Here is a 24,451-nt window from a genome sequence, read left to right as displayed (position 1 = left end):
TTATTTACAGTTCATTTAATCCTGTTGTAATAAGGCCGACTATGTCTTCTTCTATTCGAACTAACTTTATTATGAGTTATAACTCATAATAAAGTCAGTTCGACAAGTGTGAATGGAGATTAATTAAAGGTTGATTTATTCGTATTTACTCCGACTCACTACTTCTATACAACAGTTCTATCGTCCAAAATTAGCTGCTATGTTAGTTTTGCGTAGGGTGCTATATTGTTTCATGCTAGCGTGTAGCAGAATGGGCGAAAAAATGATTAGCCCGATCATTCTTCTCGCTCTGGGCGGCCATTTCTAGTGCGGTATATTACTAACGTACTATTGGTGTCCCTGGCCCTAGGCATAGGTCAGAAGGACGGAAGGAGACAGCCTTCAAAACTTTGGTGGCAAGCCGGTCGCGGTTACGAGTGTTTTTAGACTGACGTTTGCGAGCGATCAATGACATCAAGTTGCTAACTTATAAGCGATTGCTACTTAGAGCTGCAGTTTCCTGCTAAGAGTACTGGTAACAGAGTTAGCGAATCGAGCTAAAATTGTCGACATAGCTGCAGCTTGTGCACGAGAAACAGCTGCAAGCCTGGTATGTGTTATAAAGTCAATTGTGCAATAAGAAATTAAGCTACAAATACTGTACGACGTACGTACGAGGACAGGACCTCGTGTTGGCAAATTATCGATTAGCTGCTGCTGCACTGCTTGCATGGCTGCTCGAGATCAGGCTATGCTAGTGGTCGTTGATTGTTAAAATGATGTAGCTGCTTAAGTAAAGTGAATCATGTAGCAACTCGACTAACTTTGTACATTTGCACAATTTATTCCAATTTTCTTATAGACCTACCATAGATAAAGGAACAAACCTGCAACAGGATTATTTACCGTTAAATTAATTAAAAAACGTGGAAATCGTTGCTCACATACAGTGCTATTCCCATTTATCCATTGCCAACGCAAGAATCCAGCATGTCCAGCAATTCTAAACGAAAGAGAACAGGGTAACAATGTAGCATTGCGATGATAGATTTTGAAGTGCTTGGCTAGATAAAATTTCTTAGTACATCGACTAATGGAGTTATAACGGTGTTCAGGCTGCAGGAATTACAGCAGAATGAACGCGATGACTATCCAATTCTTATTACAGTATACGAGCAATTGTTGGAGTGATAGTGTACATACTGACTTACAGTAGAATAAAAACATTTTGTTGGATGATGCAAATAAGACTAGGCAGAATTTAAAGTGGATTAAATCACAGACTAACTTTGTAAGTGCATTACATATAAATTACATGATCGCTATCTTCTCCAATTCTTCTATGATTAACTAATGGCTATGACTATCCATGAATCGATGGTACCATCAAAGAACCAAGGATGAAGATTACTTCCGGTAAGACTTGAATTGGCAGTATGCCGCTTTTGGCAGCCTACTTGATGGCGATACTAATGCTAACTAAAGTACTGTAATGTATTACCCTTTCGCATGTCAATCGAAATGACTGATTAAACAGCTGATGAATAACAACCTTCTTTCAATTAACAATTGATTAATAGATAGTATGGACGGATTAATCGCACTCATATATAAACTTATTTATACACATTTCAGTGCCTACGCGCATTTGGATGTGCACCAAGAAATGCTAAGTGATGAGATCAGAACTAAAACCTATCGGTATCATAAAAATTTCAAACCTTTGCTTGATAAGATCTTCTATCTTAATCTACATTAAACATGCAAGCACTTCCTCAATATCACTGGCATGCATTCCTTTCTATAGGCTTGCAATATTAAAGAATGCTAATCGTATACGAAATAAAGTAGTCCTTGATGTTGGAGCTGGTACAGGTACGGATTTTTATTAATAAGTAAATTGACTTTGATATTACGGTGATTTAAAAAGAACATGATTAATTGACTTCCTATATTAGGTATTTTAAGTCATTTTTGTGTTGAAGCTGGAGCTCGCAAAGGTTAGGAATATTTGATGCTCTCTTACTCAATCTCAACATAACGATACAAGCGTCATTTAATAAAAGTGACTAGTGACGCAAATACTAATGTACATATAAGAACGTGATTATAACACGCAAGATTCGTTATTGTTTCTCATTATAATGATGAATCTACGAGTAATAACTTCAAGTTAATACTACTTTTAATTGTATTTAGTGTATGCCGTTGAAGCGAGCGCAATAGCCGAACAGGCAAAGAAGGTTGCATTAGCAAATAATGCTCAAGATAAGATATCCGTCATTAACGATCTGGTTGAGGTGCGTTTTACAACATCACGATGACATCGTGATACAGGCTATAGAGCTCCAGTGCCTCAAGAATAAATTAATAAATTTATAACCATGGTCTTATGGAATTTCTTATTTTACGTAAAATAGAATATTGAACTACCTGAAAAAGTAGACGTCATTGTTAGCGAATGGATGGTAATATCAAGTATTCTGTAGCATTAATTGAGTACACTGTAAGATAAACAGTACAGCTTTTGTAATGCTTTCAATATCATCGATGTAACATTATTAAGGGTTACAGCTTACTATTCGAAGGGATGCTAAAGTCAGTTATTTATGCAAGAGATAAATGGCTTAAAGAGGTAATACAATCACTTCATCCTGTATTAAATATTTATTGGTCAGTACTTTATTTGTCGATAAGTTGCTAATATAATTATTAACAATTTATAGGAATATGATACATTATTTTATGTAGTCTTTACTCATCATTTACAATTTAGGATGGCATAATCTTGCCTTCATGTGCTGAAATTTATCTTGCCCCGATCAGTTATGATGAAGACTACGAAGAAAGGTAGTAGTAATCATTAATTAAGCTATAGCCACGCATACAGTTATGCTTGCAGGTTGTCAGACGTCCTATATTCAATTACATTTTGCTGTAGACATAATTTCTGGTATAGCATAAAAGATAAATATGGTGTATCTATGGATACAATCGTACCATTGGCAAAACAAGAAGCTTTTAGTAAGTCAGGAAATAGATAAACACCGAAATGATGGACTAAAGTTATTTATCAACTAAATCAGATATTAACCGTACTTTATCATTGACACTCTCTGCCAACTCTAATGATTTTTGATCGATTATCTCGTACTTGATGTAGAAAACGTCTGCTTATGTCAGTTAACTACTGAAAATGTTATAGCTCCCGAAACCTGTATATATTCACTATCCATTAAACAAGTCTGTGAAGCAGACTTGAAGCGAATAGAGGTATGACTGTCATCATAACAATTAAGTTAGCTATAACTCGTTGCGTAGACAAAGGAATCAGGTACACTTGGTTACTTAACCAGATTTTATTGCTCGTGGCCAAATAGCAACCATTTTCGTTAATAGCGATGGGTCGAGCGCTGGTACATGGCTTTACGTTATGGTTTAATGTTTCTTTTGAAATTTGTGATGGAAGTAACGTGTTGCTAAGTACTTCTCCATTTTCCCCGTAAGAACATATCTGGATTATTTGACGTTATTGTTAAAGAAGCAATTTATGATGATTGGTGTATCAATTGATATGCCTTTATTGATCGTTTTTAACTTGATAATTATTGTATTCATAGGCCCACGCATTGGTGCCAATCAGTGATGTACCTAAAGGACCCTTTCAATGTTGAGCAAGATCAAGTAATCAAGGGCAATATAAAAATAGTAGAGAGTGAAGAAAGTGACAGGTCAGTAAAGACGGCCTAAAATCTGTAAGAACGTGGCCTAAATAGAAATAATTTATTCATATGATTATACGATAACTTCTAGCATTTAAAGGGTATTATGTTATTCTAGTAGCGACTATTCCCCGATATGTTTTGATTAACATTGGACCCAGTTTCAGGATATTGATAGTCCTAGGTCTAATTTTGTATCATCTTTTTTATACTTTTTTCAATGATCTACTTTGCAGATGTATAGATATCCAAATGGAATTTTCATCTGACTTTAATGGACATTCTGTAAATGGATCGAATATATTTTATCTCAATAGTAATTTTACTTAGAGCATGACTTAAGGTTGGATAATTGAGACAATAAAACCCGAAAGAAAGCCTTGATGAACTGATTTATAATTATAATTGATGCTACATTACCCTCGACATATTTCATTTTATTTAGTCTTCTGACAGTCATGTCTATTCTTTCTCATTCTATTTTTAATGTTTAAAATCAAGCTGATGCTTATTTATAAGTCAAAATAAATTTGCAAGGTTTATTCTCATGAAATAACCACGTATAAGAATTCTTCTAATATACGTACTACTTTGCTGAGATTGTGATCAAGTTGTAGGATTGTTGAAAACTGAATTATTTCATCCTTTGAGGTGAAAAATCAAAAGACTATTGAGATGTTAGGCTAATTTTTGATTATCGAGCCTGCTGCACCAAGCTTTGTATTATATAGTACTGCACGAGTATATCGTTATAAATTGTAACCCGCAAAGTGCGGTAAGGCACTAGACCTTGGACACAAGATATAGCAAGTACTTTCAATGTTTAATCATTTTAATCCTTCATTTCATAGGTTATTCATACCAGTTTATATCTTTAAAATCAGACATGTTATAGAAGTAAATCAACAATTATGAGGCATACGTAATCGTCAAATAGGCATAGAAGAATATAAAGGCATGCTCTTACCGCGTTAGTCATAGTGTGTCTTTCTAACCTATGAATAAAGCTTTCAATGGTGATTGTTAGAATCTTATAATAAAGATACATTCTCTTCATACTTTTAATAAAAGTATTTTACATAGTGCATTTTATTTAAGATAGCACAAATTTTCTATTTTAGACACCAAGCGGCGAGCATAAAAGTCTTTGTAATCGTCAGGTAGCTCCCCTAAAGCTTTAATGGCTCGATCGAGAATTTGGTTAGCCCTAGCTGCCGGTAGTAAGTCCTTATTGCCATATGTATCGCGTGAGTCGTAATAAGAATAGTCGAGATGTCTCCAAAATACATTAATACCAATACTAAAATCCAACGCTCCACAATTGTGAAACCACATTGCTGGTATGAATAAAATGTCACCTGGCTCAAGGACACATTCATATCTCGTAACTGATGCAAATTTAGGATACTTTTGTAAATCAGGATTATCAATATCCACTATAGCTGATTTATCGCCTTGGAGATAAAGATTTGACGCGTCTTGAGGACTAAATAAAACAACTCGCTTTCGGCCAGTTATTTGTATTAGTGTATTATCCATGACCTAGCAGCACATTAATGGTATCAAATGGTAGTCTTGCTTAGCAAGTAAGCCTTAATTCATTAAAGGTTGTTAGTAGTCAACACTGATTTATCATGGCAAATTCTAACGAAAAATTATCTATAGATGCATACAGTATATAAGTTACGGTCAATGTCTGCAATTTACTGCAATGGCTACCATCTACTACCATAAGAGTTTCAATACTTTATCATAATTAATGTACCATAGTCATCGCTCAATTTAACTCACGCCTTGGAACTATTTTGGAATTTTCATAAAGCAATAAAGAAACGATCTGCATCAGGTTTATCGTATGACATGTCACTTCGAGTGTAATACTTACATCATAGTGTGTCCAAATTTGTAAATTACCAGAACTAATTCGTAGAACACTAGAAAAGAAAGCTGACGATTCATAATATTGAGGAAGATTGATGTCATCCACTAGTGCTGGAAATTGTTCCATAAAATTTGCAATCTCCTATTAATGATATTTATTAGCCAAAATTAATATTAGCATCCTTAGCTAAGCAGCTACCAAATAGATAAGTATAAAATCATCAACTACCTTTCTAGGATCATTTCCCAATGAACGTAAGTAATATTTTTCTTTCTGTATCAATAAAAGTATAATGAATTAACGTCACTTTTTCACAATTTTGCTCTATTCCTATACTGTACATTGTACAAGCTGGTATTCTATACTCGTATACAGTATACATTATTATTGATACAAATATCGGGTTTATTTATAACTTTGCAAAAGAACAAACCGGCTGAAAAAAGTAATGTTGGTTTTCAGTAGCAGAAGCCCTTCGGATGAATTCCTTAAAAGGCAACGTCCTTGAATATAACATGCAATAACCTTAAAATAGCATTGACGAGTAATGGATTCATTGGATGAGTATTCCATTTCTTACTTGTAGCTAAAATTCTTGGTAATAAAATTCATTTTATCCTGCGTAGCAACATGTAATTTGACCATTTGCTGGCCACCCACGTCAGCTAAATAATCTGCATTCCATTTATGCATGCAAGGTCCTAAATCATGTCCAGAAATAAGGAAGGGTTTCCTTTGAGGATAAATATCTTGAATAAATTTCTGATGGTTTATATCACCGTTTATCTTTTCCACCTGATGAACTACCATTTGACTATTTGGATGACAAGCCATGTTACCTACTCAATCCAGTTTAGCGTCAGTAAAGCAATTATTGATAATAACTTAATAAATAACCAATCAACCAACTGCAAAACCTTTCAATCAAGAGTTTCTATTAGCGAGAATACGACGTGTTCAGATGGTTCATTAAGCCATGCTACCCTATTCCAGCATCGAACTTGGATAATCAATGTCTTCACTAATTCAAAGTTAGCTCAATTCAACCTGAATCACTGTTGGGCATGTTGTTCTACTCCCATCATTCATCGACGTGAGCTCGTATCTGCAGCTTGCAAGTTGCAGCCACTTACTCTTTTTTTCTGTCGTTACTGCGCAGGCCTAGCTAGATCAACCAATACCGTGCTGCACTTTCCCAGACGCTATCAGAATAGCTATAGAGTACGATGTCATGTTTGCGAGATACAACAGCTGAGCGTATCAGATACGTGGAAAATAGCACACGACACACTCGTATGGTGACCCAAAGCGTACAAGGATTTCTATAGGGTAAGATATCATGTTTGCGTGCATTCTAAGCGAGCGTTTTGTATGGCAAGACTGTGTCGAAACATGATCCTCTACACTAGTATTATGACCCAAAACGAGCAACAACTCCTATATTGTTGTGACCTAAAACTAAATCCAAACCTTATTCCTGGCTATTTCGGATCCATGGAAAGGCATGATTTTACGTGTCTTTGCTCATGCTAAAGCATTGCCATAATGGCGACGGTTAAGTAGATTGTGCTGGAGTAGCTCCTGAAATGGCTTCTCTTCATCAGCAGAAAAGCGAGCCAATCGAGAGATTCTCCAATGTCCAGTCATAGCCCAAGTATTCTAGGACATGTTTACGCGTCTATACTATCCACACTATCACAAATCATGGATGACTCTACGCAACACCATGGTACCGGTACCAACACGAACTGGAAGGCTACATTGGCCTTGTCTTGACTGCAAATTGACAACGCTTGGCTATAGAACTACGCAAACATGACTTGATTGACGCAGCTACAGGGTGAAGCACCCATCAAGCGTCGAACACCGCCTGGGTAAAATCTCCAAATTACCTTGGTTACCCCATTTCAAATGAATTCATTTAAATATGCTCGAGTATTGGCATTGAGATTGGCGAAGTAGCAAATCGACATTGCATCAAGTTTTCAAATCCTGGAAGAATACTTGAGCTCAGCTTACAATCAGGCAGACGTTTCAAGATTAAGAATGGACTGCTTATGGGTGGCCATGGCGAAGAGCTGAATGTGCTGCAGACTTGGTACGAAAGGCTTGCTGAAGGGATCTTAGCTACCTGCGAGTGCAAAGGGTATTGACTATTTAAGAATCACTTGTTTTATTTCAAGATACTATGGCAAACCAAGAGCAATCACAACAAAATCAAGCAGTATCACCTTATTATTGCCATACTTGTCGTAAAAAGTTCAAAAATCAAGGCACCTTGGATAGCCATCTTACCAGCAGTAAGCATAGACATCAACTTGAACTGCAGCAATCCCAGCTGGTGACCGATCATGCAAAGCATGCTGAATCGATGAAATTCGTCATGGATGGTAAGGCTCTATATTTGTAAAAGGGTTGCATTGTCTAGTTGAATAGACAGCTTATGGGCTGATCTCACTCTTATGACTAGAGTAGCATGACTTTGAGATGAGAAATCAACCAATAGAAGTCAATGCCAGATGATGGTCGATTCATTTCAATCTGGTTATGACTAGCTGCTTCTTGTAACAACCAGAGCTTGCATCAATAAATGACTACGTTTGATAAAGCAGTTATAATGCTGTTATTCTTAACTGATACAGCTTTGTAAGAAAACTTTAGTCACTGTGCTTAATACTGGATCAACATTACCTGTCTTAAGTCAATCTCAATGCTTATGTATTAGATCCTTCCACCGTAATTGATAAGGTTCAAGATCGAATTCAAGATCGACCTCAAGAAGGAATTTCAATCTTACGAAAAGCAGCTGCTGGTATATTTCAAAATAGCGTGCTACAATATCAAATCTTTATAGTTGGCTATATTATAGTCTTACTCCAAACCTAGTACACAATACACATAGGTAGAATCGTACTATTCATTCAGTATCATCGAAAGTAACAAATACGGTTATACTACTAATTTATTAAAGAGCAGTATTGTAGAACTTGATCACTATCGCTAAGTTGTCATTATTTTCCCGTATTTATAGTTGTGTATGATAAGTAAATCCTTTATGTATCTTACTTGCCTAGATTTTTACGACAATGGATCTCAAGATCATGCTATATTCCTGTACAGAAAATTGATTGAATTTATAAAGAAACGATTACTAGCTCTTCGTCAGCTGCCTGAAACTGAGCGTAATTTACCAGGATCAGGCTGTAAGAATTCTGAAGAGCATCCATCTGCACATGGCAATGAGGGAAATTTAGCCAGTATATTGCCTAAGGAAAAGGAACAGTTAAGAGAAACACTCTTTGAGTCCTACTTATACTTAGCACGCCTTGCCCTTAATCGTGATCGAATTCAAGCAATAGATCACTACAATACGTCGATATCTCTATTTTTCCGTTCCGAAGATATTGATCTTATTTGTGAGGCAAGTTAGCAGATGATACCTTGTATGCAATGTATATTCTAACAAAGTACATACAGAATTATTTTCAATTTTGATGAGCTGTGGACGTAATGAGGCGGACCGTTAGCCTCACAATATTTCCAATTGTGAAATAGCGTCCTAAAATAATCTTCAAATTCAATAATGTTGTTAGTTTAATCTCAGCAGTATCGGAGTCAAAGATGATCGCCTATAAGTGATCGTTTTGCATGCATAGAACTTATAATTACGACATACTATCTGGACATAGCATACTAGCTGTCGTACGTATATCTTCAATATTTTTCTGATTTCGAGAAACTGCACATAAATAGACTATACACTCTGTGGCTGGATTAGAAATGTCGTCTTTAGCTTTGTATAATAAATGGATGAGAACGGCAGATAGCGAAAGGTAATGATAGCGCTGATGCGATATTCCTAAAGAGTAAAAGTTTGTTGACATTGTAAGCTATGAAATTAGTAATGTTTTCAAGATTGAGCCCAAATTATTTACAATTTATAAAAGTTTGATTGAAGTATTTTCTACGCTAATTTCTAGTGTTGACGATAAAAATCGATTTTATCGCAATCTACTGCATGGCCTACAGGAAATTTGTGTGTATGTAAAATGGCTATTTAAATCAGTGTCAATATGATAAAATAAATTTGATAAATGTCTACTAGTAATGCATGGGTATACCGTATTGATTCTCCTATACTTATTAGCTTTTACCAACAGTTTCCACAAAAGATTATTATCTACCACTTCTTAGCCGCTTATGCTGCCAAGTTAAGCAAACAAATTGGTATCGCAGTATCGGAATATAATCAAGCCGCTAGATTATATACAACATTGCAAGAATCCCATTCTGCCGGTAAAGTATAAGGTTCATTGATGAGACCATAAACTGGGAACTAAATTATTTTAAAATTTTCATTCTTATTCATAAATACCAACTACGCTAATTTACAAAAATGATTTCTTAAGTATTTCACTTATCGATACCAATATTTATTATATGGTAACACGACGACGATTTTCTTTAGCTGACTGCTACTATAGGGCTTATATTTGTGCGCTGGAAAACTTAACGGTACAACCTACAACCTCGAATTCTGCATTATACACTGCAATGGTGGATTCATTATATGATGGATCAGTTAGTGCTCTACTTCTTCAAGATTATGGCAGAATCGAAATGTAAATATAAAAGTACTTTCGCTTAAATTTTATTTTTTATTTGGTACCTCTTAGTATCTGAATCATCCTACTATATTACTTTTACACACAGTACGAAGTCACAGGTTTCAAATGTTTACTTAATTAACATGAGCGTAAATATACGTATCAATTATTTGCAGCTTTGGTAATGAAATTTCTAAATTATTACGCTGGGATAACATTGATAAATTAGCTACTCCGCTGAAGATAGAATCTTTGAAATTCTTGAATAAAAAGTGTGAACAATTCAGCTGTACTAAAGCTTTTGACAATATAAATGATGATATCCATTTACGAATAATGTAAGTCACTATAATTTATTATCAACACAGATGCTTTTAAAACTTTGAAACTATTAATTTTCTAAGATTATCTTCTATCTATTTTTGCAGTCATACCTTAATTGATGGCGAATCATCAGGTAATCAGCGGCAAGTTGTAGATACCTTAACTGCAATACATCAGCTTTGTTCTAAGCCATAAATCAGATACTTTTGTTAAAGCCATTAATCTATAAAATGCGCATAACTGGTGTTTATATGTTTCGAATATAGCTCTAGGTGATGATTCAAGTTAAGTTTTAACATATTTTTCATTATCCTTGCACAACTTTATCGTATGATTATTTAATAAGATCATTGATTTGAGATTATAGCAATGCCAATGTGCGCCAGCCTGAGATAAACACAGATTTAATTTTAGAACTTATGCTACGCAATTTTGTATTTTGGGCAAGTACAAGTACTACGGTACAGGAATTGTGCTTTTATTTGCTACAACGGTAATAGGCCTATGTCTAATAAGACTACTGATTAAAATTCTAATCATAGAGAACCTCTTTTATTTCTCGACTTTTTAACTAATGCACCTTCTGTCAAAATAAAGAATGGCATCTGTGTTGTAGCCTTCGAATGAGCTGATCTTATACACTATATCTTAAAATTTTTCTAAAATATTCGTATCTTAATGTACTTTAATCTGATCTAATCTGCCTATAATAAAGAAATAGAGAATACTTTTCTTTGAAAATCGTTTATACATTATGCAAAGGCTTTTCTTGTAAATTCTTCTTACCAAGTTGTTTAACAACCTTTCAATATACTGTATAATTTAAAGTCTTAACCTCAGCAAATATATTACCCAATCCTGAAATTCACTGAATTGCGGCAATATGCTATGAAAACACTTGTACGATCTCTCATGTATACGATGCCAGGATCAATTTTACGATGCTAGCTATTATGATTACTTTGTGATCTATAATTTAATCGCTAGGGTATTTCATTATCACTAGGAAAAACAAATGTACCCTAGTAGTAAATGTAGCATATGATAGTTCGAGAGGCTAAGGTTATATGCAATTATCTATTTGAATATCTTGGTAAATCATTAACAGCCTTAAATTTTAATTCCCAATTTACTCATCACATCCTACTCTGTCAGTAGAAAATTGATTGAATGTATATTATCATTCATTTATGGTAAGTACAAAGCGCAATAGTTCGCTGGCTAAAGTTACTCTTAAATGCATTGACAATACTTAAATATTGTTGTCGTTCTAGTCGCAGTCTATAGTAACACATATAAATCTTTGGCAGTAGCATTTTATTATTATAGAGCATAGTAATTGCCAAGATCTACTCAGACAAGGCTTCAGTCATAAAAGAAACTGGATAAACAATTTAAAAAATTACGTATCAAGCCTACCAATGAAATTGTGCGTTACATATAGATCATGATTACATCACTTGCAACTCTTTTAATATCACAATAAGATCACTATCATAATGAAGAATATAACTGAGATAATGATCTTCAAATAATAGATAGATCTAATGGCTATTGTATTCTATTGTTTATTTAATGACCGTTATGTATGCGTAAATTAAATAGTATAGAAATAGTTGTATCCAATCGTAATCGTTTAGGGTCCCATGTTTCTTGACACCATCTCATTACCATGGTTGATTAATTACCATGGTAACTAGTTTAGAAACATTGACGCTTTGAAGATAATTTGCAGACGTAAATTCTTGTTCTAACTAGTATACTACATAAATTAAAATGGCGATAGTTCCCCAAATTGATTCAATTTAAAAACACGCAAGAAAGAAATGGATCGATAATTGATCGAATAATTCGCAATTACTAGCTTCGATTATTCCTATACAGAATAGATCACAATCAATTGACCCGATCTTATTATTATTTAGGTAAGTTCAACACATTCCATTTTTTTTCATGACTTTTATGGCAGTCCATCTGCTTTGTTCAGCTGCAATGAAGGCCATCATGGTCCAGATCATTCGAGCATGATGACAGCTCTATTCCATGTCATCATCTAGTTTATACTTCTATCTAATGGCTGAAACACTATAAAATAGAAAATGATCGCTATTCTACCTATTAAGACAATCATTTTTACTTTGTTTCATGTTATAAATTGTTAATGTAACAATTAAGAGTTAAATTGTTAATATGAGGGAAAAAATTATTCACTTTGTTCTTTAAGTTAATCGAGTCAAGTAAAATTGGCCAATCTTGAATAGACTATCTTTTATAACTGTCATACAATCATCAAGAATATCGTTAATTTAATTACCAACTTACTTCCGATAATCTGTATGACTGCCTTAAACTATTTAATACACTGCTATTCAATATTATAATTTATCCGATGATTGCCTACACTATGGCTGGAACACTACCATCACCGCCGCCATTGCCTGATTTTATGAGAAAATTAAGTAGAAAGTAAATACATTTATCATCCTTCTTTCGCTACTTCTACTTTATAATAGAACGTAACTTTATTTAAAATAATCACCATTAGTTTATTACTAAATATTTTCGAGTTCTGATGTTAACTGATAGCAACTATAAATATTCTTAATATCACGGCTTAATTACTTGCATCCATTTCACCGTACATCTTTGTAAAGAAGCATATTTCGATCAATTATATTTTTAGTTTTCTTTCCGTAACCTAATTATTACAGATTCCAATAATTTGCCAGGAACTATAAAATTATCATAAGCCTACAGTATTCAATATTCAATATATAGTATTTACAATATAGATTAGCTACAATAAGTAAGAAAACTCACATCTCAAAAACTCGTCTATCATTAGATAATATTCATTATTTCACCAGGCGAAGCATCCTTTAGGTGCGTAATTCTTCCTAAAATTTAATCAATTCTTTCCTACTATTTCAACCGAATCAACCCTAAAGCACGCCAAAATACAAAGCTATAAATCGCTTTGAAAGAATTTCTCAAAGTCTCCAGATTTACACTTATAATTTTAAACGATACTTTCAAAACTTGCTCATTATGTCATCATTGAACTATTTTTCATTACCTATGTTGAGCGATAAACATTTTCTTAGCTACTAAGTGCTTTGCCAGTAGCAATAAGATCCATATAACCTTATTCTTAAACAAGAATTTTTCGGAATTATTTGATCTCGCCTCTTTTATGCCTTTGGTTCCTTCACATTTAAAATGTTTTACCATCAGCAATTTTCGTTAACTTTTTTGGGAAACATGCAATTTTATGATATTGATAACGCAAACTTTGTTTTCGATCTTTCATAATAAAGTTCCGAAAATTCCCCGATACGTTGCCGATCGCAACAGAATTACAGTTAAATACTCCATACCTACTTTATTTCAATTTTCGTTATAGTAAGCGCATTTGGAATACCTCTTGAGTTCTACTCTTAGTAAAATAACCATGATAATTATTTCAATCATTTCCATGCCCCTAAATCCATCTAACAAGTAGATGAAAATATTGCCATAGCAGACTTTAATAAATGAGTTTTTTGCTGAAGTAGTTTAGCAATCAATCCAAGCAATAATGACGCACTAACTTGACAAAATTCACAACATGACATACAAAAAAGCCCGAAATAGTCGTGCTCATGTTACTCTTACTAATTTATTGTCCGAGATAGAGATGCTAGAGTTTAAAATCAATTTTATCTAATTGATTTAGTAGCATAATCAGACTCTAGATTATAAAAAGTATACGGCAGAATTCAATCTATATCACATCTCTTTCAATTTAACTACCGTATCTCTTCCTCCTTCAAATACAATGATGAAGATTAGTAGTAACTCTATATCGTATCAAAGTAATAACAGATCATCACCTATTCTAATCAGATTGAAGAATGATTTCCAATATTTGCGCTAGCTTATCCATTTATTATTTCTATTCTAATATAAGCCGAAAAACTGCTACTGTTCTTAGAAATCTCAGTGACAACATATCGATAATGAAATGACATCCAATTGATATTTCATGCAGTTATGTTTTTTCTCCATATTACCTCTGTTGGTTTATTCCTACGTCAACAGATTTTAATGGTAGTACTTGTCTCGATCTTACAAAGTTTTGATCTTTGTACTACCAACTAATGCCTTTTTTTAGCTTAGAATTCATCAACGAAAATATCCTGCTGTTAAATCCCTTTTTGTTTACTATATTGTTTTCTTCTATTCCATTAATAATTTCATTAAGGCTTTTCAATAATTTTCTTTTGGCCTTTTAGTTCTCTTTATTTCTATTAACAAAAATATTCTATCGATTAATCCATATTTTTATCATACTAATAATAATCTACGAATTAAATTAGTTGTTTGCTATATAATATTAACATACGCCAATATAAATATCTGCGAGTAAGCAAAAATGGCCATCGTTGGACGATTTTAAATGACGGTATGGAAATTTATTTTCCTCATGCCAGTCAGTAGATACTAATCATTGCTAAACTTTAATTGGGTATCCGAAAAATTATTTTAGCCAGTATATTCCAGACGATCGCAGATAGAGCATTTACTTGTGATCATAATTATCATAATGTATGTACTCGTAGGATTGCGTTTTATACTTTTTAAGATGGCTTTCAACTACAGACTAAAAATCTAGATGATATTCCTTATCACTTGCAGCATCACTTCTATCCATATTAAGCTATATAAATTTTCAGATCGCTTTTAGCTATTAAAAGATCGAGTTGAAGTGACGTAATTCACGTTTAGTTGTTGATCATCTAGAAGAAATATTTGAATGACGCTGAATTAGATCTACTGACACTGAAAACTTTTAAGATTGCTTTCAGCTTGATCTAGGTCCCGATTACAAAGTTACATAAATTTTGTGTCTAATTTTATTTGACCGCTTTATGACGACGTTTCGTTTCAAGTATAAAATTTAATGTTTAACGGCGTAATTCATCTTCATCCACGTACCTTTGTAGATTATTGTAGAACCTCCATAGAACTTATAAACTTTCTTTTAAATACATGTAAATTATATCACATCTCTAAGTAACACCATTCCGTATATTTTCAGTTTCACGGTAGCGTATATAGAAGTTAGCTAGTCTCGCTTTTCCTAATGTGATATCGCTATTTTTTGACAACGCCTTTTATTACAGTGTATCTATTTGTCTTAATTAATAGCTTCTATATCTATTTTAACCTGCCCATTTAAACCTTTTCATGCGATAAAATTCACTATAAAAGTCATAATAATGACGTATTTATCAACCTCTTAATTCCTTCAAGTAACTCAATATTCAATATAACTTAATCTAATTACTCAATTTGTTTCTTGTACTATATGAAGTAGTGATCACTATGAATTCAATCCTTGGTCTTAATTCTTTCTTATTAAATATTTACTATCGAATCTTCGTAATCTCTAGTAAAACAAAGCTATTCTGAATCTAAATTGATTGAATTTAACTCTAGTGTCAGTTGATAATAGCTCTAGACTAGAATAACATTCATTCTGCTTTACAACTTTTATATAAATTGGAGGGATAGGCATAGCCAATAGTGAACCTATTCTCATATCTCTTTATAGCAACATGTCTTGCTGTTTAATTTTAATGTATGCTCTCCAACAAGGCAATATTGTTACAAGATATCAGTTTGTTTCATGGAAAATAATACGGCCTGCAAATAATAACGTCTTAGTCACTCTATTTATGATGGCCTTTCTATGTAATATAAGGGACTACAGAGATCAATTGAGCTCCAAAATTCAATCAACGATATTGCTATCATATTTACTATCTTATTCTATTCATAATATCGATAACTAAAGCTTTCTTTTATTGAAAAATCCAGATTTTATTAGAATATTCTTGATTTTTAAATTGCATTTTTTAAAACCATAAAATCTAGACGCCGAATTGTACAACCTTCAAAATATCCCCATTTGCCTCCTCCTATATTGTGGACATCCGGTAGCATGTTTTCGTCTGTATCACAAGGTTATGCATCGTGGAATGATTTTCATCGTCAAGATCCTCGATTTGTAAGTTGATAAAGCAAATGAAGAGCTTTTAATTAATAACTTTTCAGTTGTGATAGAGTTCAATAGGTATTGTATATTTTTTTTAAGAATTTGAAAAAAATTCTCTCCCCAATAGATTTAAAATTTCTTACTTAATTTTAAATTGATCAATACAGTCAATCTGATGGCTTAAATTCTAACGTAGGGAAGATATTCCTTAAATAATAATTTTTACGCTCTTGCACACTGCTACCGCTAAGTGGGATAAGAATATGTCCTTGAATAACTATATAATTTATGGCTTTCTAAGCTCATATTATTATGAATTATCTAAGTTTTAATCTTTCCCATCCTAATAACAAAACATGCCTACAATATCACGAAATTTTTAATCAAGCTATCCACTTTCCAGATCTTTCCAAAGTTTCCTATAAAAGATCAAGAAAAGTGAATGTCATCTACAGACTTTGAACGAATTTAACTCTAGTAAATGATGCGTGTTCCCTTACCTAGTTTTTGCTCATTTCTATAGCCCAGTAATTTTCTCTACTGAGGACTGAACTATCATAACTATATTTAGTCAATCTTATACTGCCAAAAATCTTCACGATGCTTTCCTATATAGTCAAGCTCAAATAGGCCTAAGATCTCAATTTCTTCAACAATCCCACGATAACTAAACTTTAGCTCATTACTTTTAATCTATCGAAAGCCCTCATACATATTTAATGCAATTAATATAAATATATCAAATTAAATAAATTATACTTCCAATTTACAGACGGATCAAATTCGAGACGATGTCTTACATCCGCGAGATTCACACTCATACTTTTATCCATCTAAAAGTATCCGAAGGTCAAGACCATTAGGAAAAATCACTAAAGCAAGGAAGGCATCTATGCACCTGCCTAAGACATTTATGACCAAGAAAGGAGCTCTATATTTATTTTCATCGGATATTTCGCCACCACCACCGCATACCAGATATTATGAAGGTCAATTTCGTAGAGTCCCCGGATTTCACGATGTTGAACCCGTTGGAATTAAAACTACCGGCGAATTGCAACGTTCCATTTTCGATTTTAGTAAGCAAAGGCAAAAAGTAAGTTCTTATGATGCTAGCTATCTGTCAATGCATAAGTCTTATTTAACTTAGTATCACTGAAATAAATGAATGGATGTCATAATATAAAGTTGAATTCTTATCTAGTAGTCTCCTAAAAGTAAAAATTCGCTTTATTCATGAATTAGTCTAAATTAAGGCACCGTGTTTCAAATTTATTTCTTCTTTATGCCTGCATTTATTTATGACGATAAAATCTCTATCGATATTTATAAAATTAACCTACAGTATACGAATTAATCACATGCACCAGCATTCTATTTTTATATCCGCCATCATCTATACTCCAGCGATGAAATTTTTTCCATAATTAGACTAGCAGTACCGATAGCTACTCTATTTTCGAACTATTTTACAAATTGTTGAGTACCGATAAACTCACCTATACATCCACTGCTTATTTATTTTTGATTAGGGTCACTATCACTCACACTACCATCAACATGAAGATCCCTATAAACATCAATATGTCTACGACCCGAACCAATCTATGGTAAGCGAAAATTGGTGTCCTAATTACAATATTGAAAACAGGCACAAATGGAGCAATTATGCTAAGAATACCAAGCCCAGACCACCCGTTTATGGTAACTTTTGGTCCATGAATCATTTTAAACCCCAATTTCCCCATCCAGAACAGCAGAAAAAAGCAACACCTACCGACAAACCATCAGCTGCTCGACATGACCGACTATCTTATCATAATCTGTCTTACGGAGCAGTTGATAATCAGCAAGAAATTGATGTTATACGCCAACAAATTTGGTCTAAATTTAAAGCACTACCTAAAATCAATCGACTAAGGCATTCACGGGTAGCTAGCAAAGCTAGTAGTGGTGAAGATCCTGCTGTAGCTGCTTATAGTCATGCATGCGTTCTCGACACCGATGATGGTCGCGATGAAATAGTATCTCCATGGAAACCGACACCTCCAAGTCGACGTAAACAACGTACCCAACAAGAAGTAGAAGATGAAGATAGCGAAGATGAATTTCAAGTTGCTTTACAACGAGTCCAACCGCCGAAAATTGTTTATCAGCAATTGAATCGCTCGGACAAGGAAAAACTCATCAGTAAATTAATTATTCATGCTCATTTAACTAGAGGAACATCTGGTAATCAAGATGTTTCCATTGTCAGCGCAAGTACACGAGGCTCCAATTCCCCCGTTAATCAAGATGTCACTGCTTTAGTTCCACCCCATCCTCGCAGTCATGATAGTGAATCCATCGATTCAGGGTTTACTGCTCAATTACCTAGTAAAGAATCCAAATATCCCTATGCGATGAATAATGCTCGACGTGTAGAATCATACAACTACGAGAGCTCAGAAGGAACGCAATTTGATACCGATCGATTAAATGTGTCATTGAATAGCAGTGATGGTGAGAATCATAATCCTGCTGTTATTAATATCCAATCCTTATTTCAAGATGATGGATCCTTTCCTGGACAATCATTGCCTTTTAATTCAACAGAAGGACATCATGCCACGATGGGGACAGCAAGTCCAAAGGTATCTATCAGCATTAGTAATAAAACACATGAATTCTTTGATCCAAATTTTAGGACAACATCATCCTGACTTAATTCTAGTCTAAATCTGATCAATTATAATTTTTATTTTTTTAGAAAATACAACAAATTGGTTATAATCGTCTGCAGCTATTCGATAATGAATTTGATAGTCTAAGTGGCCAACAAGATGATGAGAGCTTGCAGTCATGGCGTACTGGCAGGCCTGCCTATCCGGAAGGTAAATGATAGAAGTTTGCATTGTTGCTAGCTAAATCAATACTGTAGCATTTGCACTCTCTCCTCTATCACTAAAGAGGATCTGTCAGCATTGGTTAAGTATTTAATCTTTTTTTAATACATAATTATTAAAGATGAGCCAGAAAATCGAATCAGAATGAAAAAACAACCCACACTTGTACAGAACAAGGATAATATCGAAGCTGGAGTTAAGCATTCCTTACTTGAAGATAAGCATTATCATCAAAAACGGCATGGAATTAACCCAACCAATTTAAGTGAATATCCTAGAATTGGTTGGAAGCGATCTAACAAACCAAGCAATAGTATTACTACTGACTATGCTGCCAAAGATACCGATGGCACTAGCACCATTAATGGTCATAACTATTCCGTATCATCGGGTAAAAGGAAAATTATTATCCCAAATCGTATTACATTCGGTGCTGAACACAATTTTGATATATTTGATGAAGTTGATGAAGATGATGATTCAAGCAATATTAGTATCCATAGCGATGGATTGCCTAAAACAGGTGGCATGTCAGCAAGACCAGTTGTTTATGATCGTCCTCAAAGTGCTCCACAAAGTAGTCCCTTACTCAAAGCACGCTTAGAAAGCCGAGCTAGCGTTCATGGAGGTGGAAGATCACCTTATAGCCGAGCTTTAAGACCAGCTAGTGCAAAAGCATCAATTACTAGTCATGATAGTGGTCATGACAGCATAGCTGCAATGTATAATGATAAGGCACAGCAAAGGTTAGAAGATGGTAAATATCTACCTCGCCTGAATGAATGGCTAGATACTGAAGAAGATTTTACCAACGTACAAGATGTCTTGCGGAAACTGAAGGATGAAAGCCAATCAACAGGTAAATATGAGTATATACGTATATAGTGCATCCCATCATTGCAAAGATTTACCTAGAATTAAATTGTGCAACTATGTACATCTTTATAATAAATGTTTTCGCACTTATGCTGCACGAAGTACTATCTAAGTTCTTAGCATACATAGTTGCTCAGTCTTGATATAATAAAATTGGTAATACCGTAAAATACAGTTCAGGTAGTCGTTTCTTCAAATCATTATTTATTATTTGTAGCGGTGCTATTAGCAATATGAGCACGTTAAAACTTACAGACATAGCAGATAGCTGAATGTTGCGGCTAATTTTTCCGTGATTAATCAGGATCTATTCTTAATATTCAGTAGTAGAACAAAGCAAAAAATTGTCTAGAGCTATCAGTCGAGGAGCTAGTGCAGCCACGTCCATGCAAGATTGGCAATCGGTTCAAAATAAATTAAGTGATGCAGTGATTATTTCATCATTGCAATCACGCACTCCAAGGAGAGGTTCTACTGCGGAAGGTGTTCTCCCTCCGATCTTAGTTAACCAAAATGTCGAATTAGAGGAAGACCACCAACAAAATTGGGCTGGCGATGACCTGGAAAACTCATCATTAATTAATCTACCAGATCAGTCTGGTCATGTTCAGAATACAAAATCCGCTTTTAATGTCTTGGGGCGTGTGGCATCCAGAGTTGCCCAAAGTGTCTTCGATAAGTAAGTTTACCGATGCATCCTAGATAGACATTCATTTATTAGTATCCTATTTCAAATGAATGTTATTAAATTAATAAGCAATTATCATCTTGACCTTTTTTCTTCTTGTTTTATAAACTTAGTGATGATGCTGGAGCGAGTATTATATCGGATTTACAAGCTGCCTCCGTTTTATGGGTTAATAAAGCGGCGGAAATAGGATCTTATATTGGAGGTGCTAGCTCATTCGGAAAGGGTAGCATCGCAAATCATAAAGATTTAGACAACTTTGAAACAGAATCTAAGCTAGCTGAAAATCAGCTGTTTGTATCCGCTACAGAAACAGAATTTACTCAACGGTTGCAAGCAATTGCAGGTAAGAAAGCAAATGCGTTGAAAATTATTTTTATAAGCTAAGTTATGCTACCCATTTTCGCATTTGAATCTATCAATGGACATTTATAATATCATTAGAACATTAAATAAGACCCAACCCATACAGCAGAGAACAAGTATTTTCCATGGCCTTGTAGAAAGTTACTGTAGAGCAGATTGAAATTTTGATAAACGGCCTCATAGCAGGTCATATGCCAATGTTTAATTGCTTCTATTTATGATTAGCTGAAATGGTAAAAGATGATGCCCTCTCTACGCAAGAAGAAGAAGAAATTACAGGTATAAATGAAGCAGATCTCAATTCAGAAAGTAGACGCTCTAGTCCCTCCAAAGCCTATTCTTTCACACGTGAACAAGTAGAAGAACTAGCAGAAGCCAATCAGAGAAGCATTCCTCGATCTTCTAGTCTGTCTGCAATAGGTACCGTATGCTAGAAATGCTAATGAAATAGAAATAAATAGTTTTCTTACCTACCATAATCTCTTAGATAGTTGGTAAATCATAAATGTGATATAATTTAATTTTTCTATTCTAGAATTAGCTGCAGAGAAAATAGTTCGACTTCCAAGTGCTGCAACTCGTCATAGTAAAGATGATCTTGATTTGGAGAAAACTAAAATCAGCGAAGATCTATTGGAATGGCAACATTCTACCGATGATGAGAATGCAAGTAAAGCAGCTATACTAGCTGAAAGAGCATCAATAGGTAACAGTGCTAATCAAGCTTTAGGTAAAGCAATATCTATCCCAAGCCAGCAATCGGAAATTGAATTACAGCCCGACGTGAGCCATTTCGGTGACGATGAGACAGTTCAAGAGGAAGAAATCGAGGCTGATGTTGATGATCCCTTTCATGAAGTCGATCAGTTATTAAGCCCTGATCATGTTCATGAGGCTATTCCAATCCCTGAGGTTAAATTAACAGCCAGGGAAAAGGAAAGATTAGTCATCGAATCATCCATGGCACGCTTAAAGCAATTTCTACCTCAAGAAATGAAAAAGATAGCCAAAGCCAAATCACCTAAGAAACAAGTAGCAGCGACTTTTGCAGCACCACGTGATCGTAAAGTTCTTCGCAAACCCAGCATGAGCGATATATTAGGTAATAAACGATCTAAGTTAAAGAAGAAACCGAAGAAAAAAGCAAAAGTAAGGAGTCATAGCTTAGTGAGCGAGTCCGAAGTAGAAGTTATTCCTGAAGAAACAGAAGAAATAGTGCTTGAAGATGATGAACTAGATGAAGAACTCGATATGGTGCCCGAATTACCAGCTGATGAAGGTGGAGAAAGCAAAATACCTAGGAAAAGTAGTCAGTTATCCGATGAAGAAAGCGATGGTGAATACATTGTTAAATTGTCAGCTGCTGAAAGGAGAAGATTAGCTGCTGAAGAAAAAAGACAACGTGTTCTACAGAGAAGATTAGAAAGGCAAGAAATGAAGAAGCGAGAAGCTGAAGAGGCACAACGAATTGAAGTATTAAAGCGTAAAGCTGAGGAAGAAATGAGAAGGAAGCAAGAAGAATATGAAAGAGCTAAGCGAGAACAAGAAGAACGATTAAAGCAGGAAGAAGAAGAGCGTTATATTCGAATTCGTGAAGAAGAGGAACGACAAGATCGTGAAAAGCGATTAATGGAAGAAGCAAGAAATAGAGAAGCAGAATTACGCGAAAAATTAAAACAAGAAGAAGAAGAACGGTTAGCAGCATTACGTCGAGCTAAAGAAGCCGAAGCAAAACGACGAGCCATGGAAGAAGAAAAACTCCGATTAATGGAAGAAGCTGAACGACAAGCAATACTAGAACTGAAACGAAAAGAAGAAGAGGAAAGATTGCGTCTACTTGCTGAGAAAGAACGTTTGGATAAAATTCGTCATGAACGAGAAGAAAATGAGCGACGAAATTTAGAAAAGAAAATGATGCAATTAAAGCTTAAAGCATTACAACGCCATTTCATGCAATTAGGAATTAATAAAGATCATAATGGAATCAAGAAATTTTCCAACATCACGCGATCATTTGTCTTTTCCTACTTTGATTTATTACCTGAAATGGTACGACGTGATGCTGCAAGATTAAATGGGAAAAAGCCCGAACGGGAGCTTATAGCAAGCGTAGAAAAAATGTTAGAATTAGAAGATGTTTAACCAAGAGGTAAATGAAAAATTACATATGGATGCCATGCTACAGTTTAGATGAAAATACAGTTCCTTCTCAAATCAATTATCAATAGCTATAATTAAAAAATTGATCTCGATATTGAAAAATTCTGCTACCATTGTATGCATTATAAACACCATGATATTGGCCACATATAATTTACTATTATTACTGTGCTATGGAACCTTTTAAATATATTCGCTTTAAACTTTATTTAAGATCTCATAATTTCATTCAAATTATTCCAGCTCTCGAAAGATTCTTTTTTGATACCTTTGCATCTCTTACTATAATTTCTGATGCTGCGTTTTATCCATCAGAGATTGCTAAATGCTCGTAAAGTATTTCCAATTTTCTATTATTCAACATCTCTATATTAAAAAATTGGCCTGTGCTTTAAATTAACTACATTATGTTATTTCTTCGATTTGATAGCAGCGATGAATTTTTATAAATCTTATCGATTGCATCTTCTGTAAAAAAATTGACTGCAATGTATTTGCGTAATGTGTTGTTGAAGGTCGGACAGTAAAGCCCATTTTTTATAATTGTAGCTCAAAATTGAGTTTATGCGAATCTATCAGATAGATATAGTGTAGAAATATTTCTTATTCACTTTTGAACTTTTATTTCATGCAATATGGTCGACTTATCCGATGCCTGGATAATTGACACTATTTTATAATGATAACCGAATTGATGTACAATTTTCTAATAAAATATATATATACCATTAGGAATATATCTGAGGTTGCTAGTTGCTGTGACTTATAGAGAAATTAGCTTTTTTATTACCAAATGTATATTTATCGTACTATTGGGAGGAAAACTGCGATTGACTTAACGTAAAAATATAGCTATGGCGCAAGAAAGCGCGTACTAGAAATAATTATTGGGAAATTACGCGTAAAACAAGTATTTTTAGGT

General features: G+C 34.2%; 4 protein-coding genes across 4 annotated transcripts; 3 read left to right on the top strand and 1 right to left on the bottom strand.

Moving 5' to 3' along the window:
- Positions 1-1,348: 1,348 nt before the first annotated feature.
- Positions 1,349-4,031, top strand: TRIADDRAFT_60467 (uncharacterized protein; the record flags this gene model as incomplete). Its single annotated transcript, XM_002116458.1, has 12 exons — positions 1,349-1,395; positions 1,787-1,854; positions 1,938-1,979; positions 2,179-2,279; positions 2,400-2,447; positions 2,546-2,614; positions 2,756-2,829; positions 2,921-3,003; positions 3,143-3,252; positions 3,360-3,481; positions 3,600-3,710; positions 3,938-4,031. 12 exons carry the CDS (start codon positions 1,349-1,351, stop codon positions 4,029-4,031), a joined length of 969 nt encoding a protein of 322 aa, XP_002116494.1.
- A 759-nt stretch (positions 4,032-4,790) lies between these two features.
- On the bottom strand, positions 4,791-6,393 carry TRIADDRAFT_30960 (uncharacterized protein; the record flags this gene model as incomplete). Its single annotated transcript, XM_002116360.1, has 5 exons — positions 4,791-5,243; positions 5,587-5,724; positions 5,812-5,856; positions 6,017-6,086; positions 6,164-6,393. The coding sequence occupies 5 exons, from the start codon at positions 6,391-6,393 to the stop codon at positions 4,791-4,793; spliced, it is 936 nt and encodes a 311-aa protein (XP_002116396.1).
- Positions 6,394-7,771: 1,378 nt separating this feature from the next.
- On the top strand, positions 7,772-9,013 carry TRIADDRAFT_60465 (uncharacterized protein; the record flags this gene model as incomplete). Its single annotated transcript, XM_002116457.1, has 3 exons — positions 7,772-7,973; positions 8,309-8,395; positions 8,658-9,013. The coding sequence occupies 3 exons, from the start codon at positions 7,772-7,774 to the stop codon at positions 9,011-9,013; spliced, it is 645 nt and encodes a 214-aa protein (XP_002116493.1).
- A 7,101-nt stretch (positions 9,014-16,114) lies between these two features.
- Positions 16,115-23,511, top strand: TRIADDRAFT_60464 (uncharacterized protein; the record flags this gene model as incomplete). The annotated part of the gene is made up of 10 exons (XM_002116456.1): positions 16,115-16,137; positions 16,434-16,566; positions 17,327-17,650; positions 18,087-19,187; positions 19,304-19,427; positions 19,561-20,298; positions 20,640-20,994; positions 21,117-21,349; positions 21,595-21,648; positions 21,905-23,511. 10 exons carry the CDS (start codon positions 16,115-16,117, stop codon positions 23,509-23,511), a joined length of 4,692 nt encoding a protein of 1,563 aa, XP_002116492.1.
- Between the last annotated feature and the right edge of the window lie 940 nt (positions 23,512-24,451).

The sequence above is a fragment of the Trichoplax adhaerens genome, genomic scaffold (genome assembly GCF_000150275.1).
Source record: "Trichoplax adhaerens TRIADscaffold_15 genomic scaffold, whole genome shotgun sequence".
Taxonomy (NCBI): domain Eukaryota; kingdom Metazoa; phylum Placozoa; class Uniplacotomia; order Trichoplacea; family Trichoplacidae; genus Trichoplax; species Trichoplax adhaerens.
Note: the sequence above shows the minus strand (reverse complement) of the source record. Positions and strands in the feature narration are given on the sequence as shown.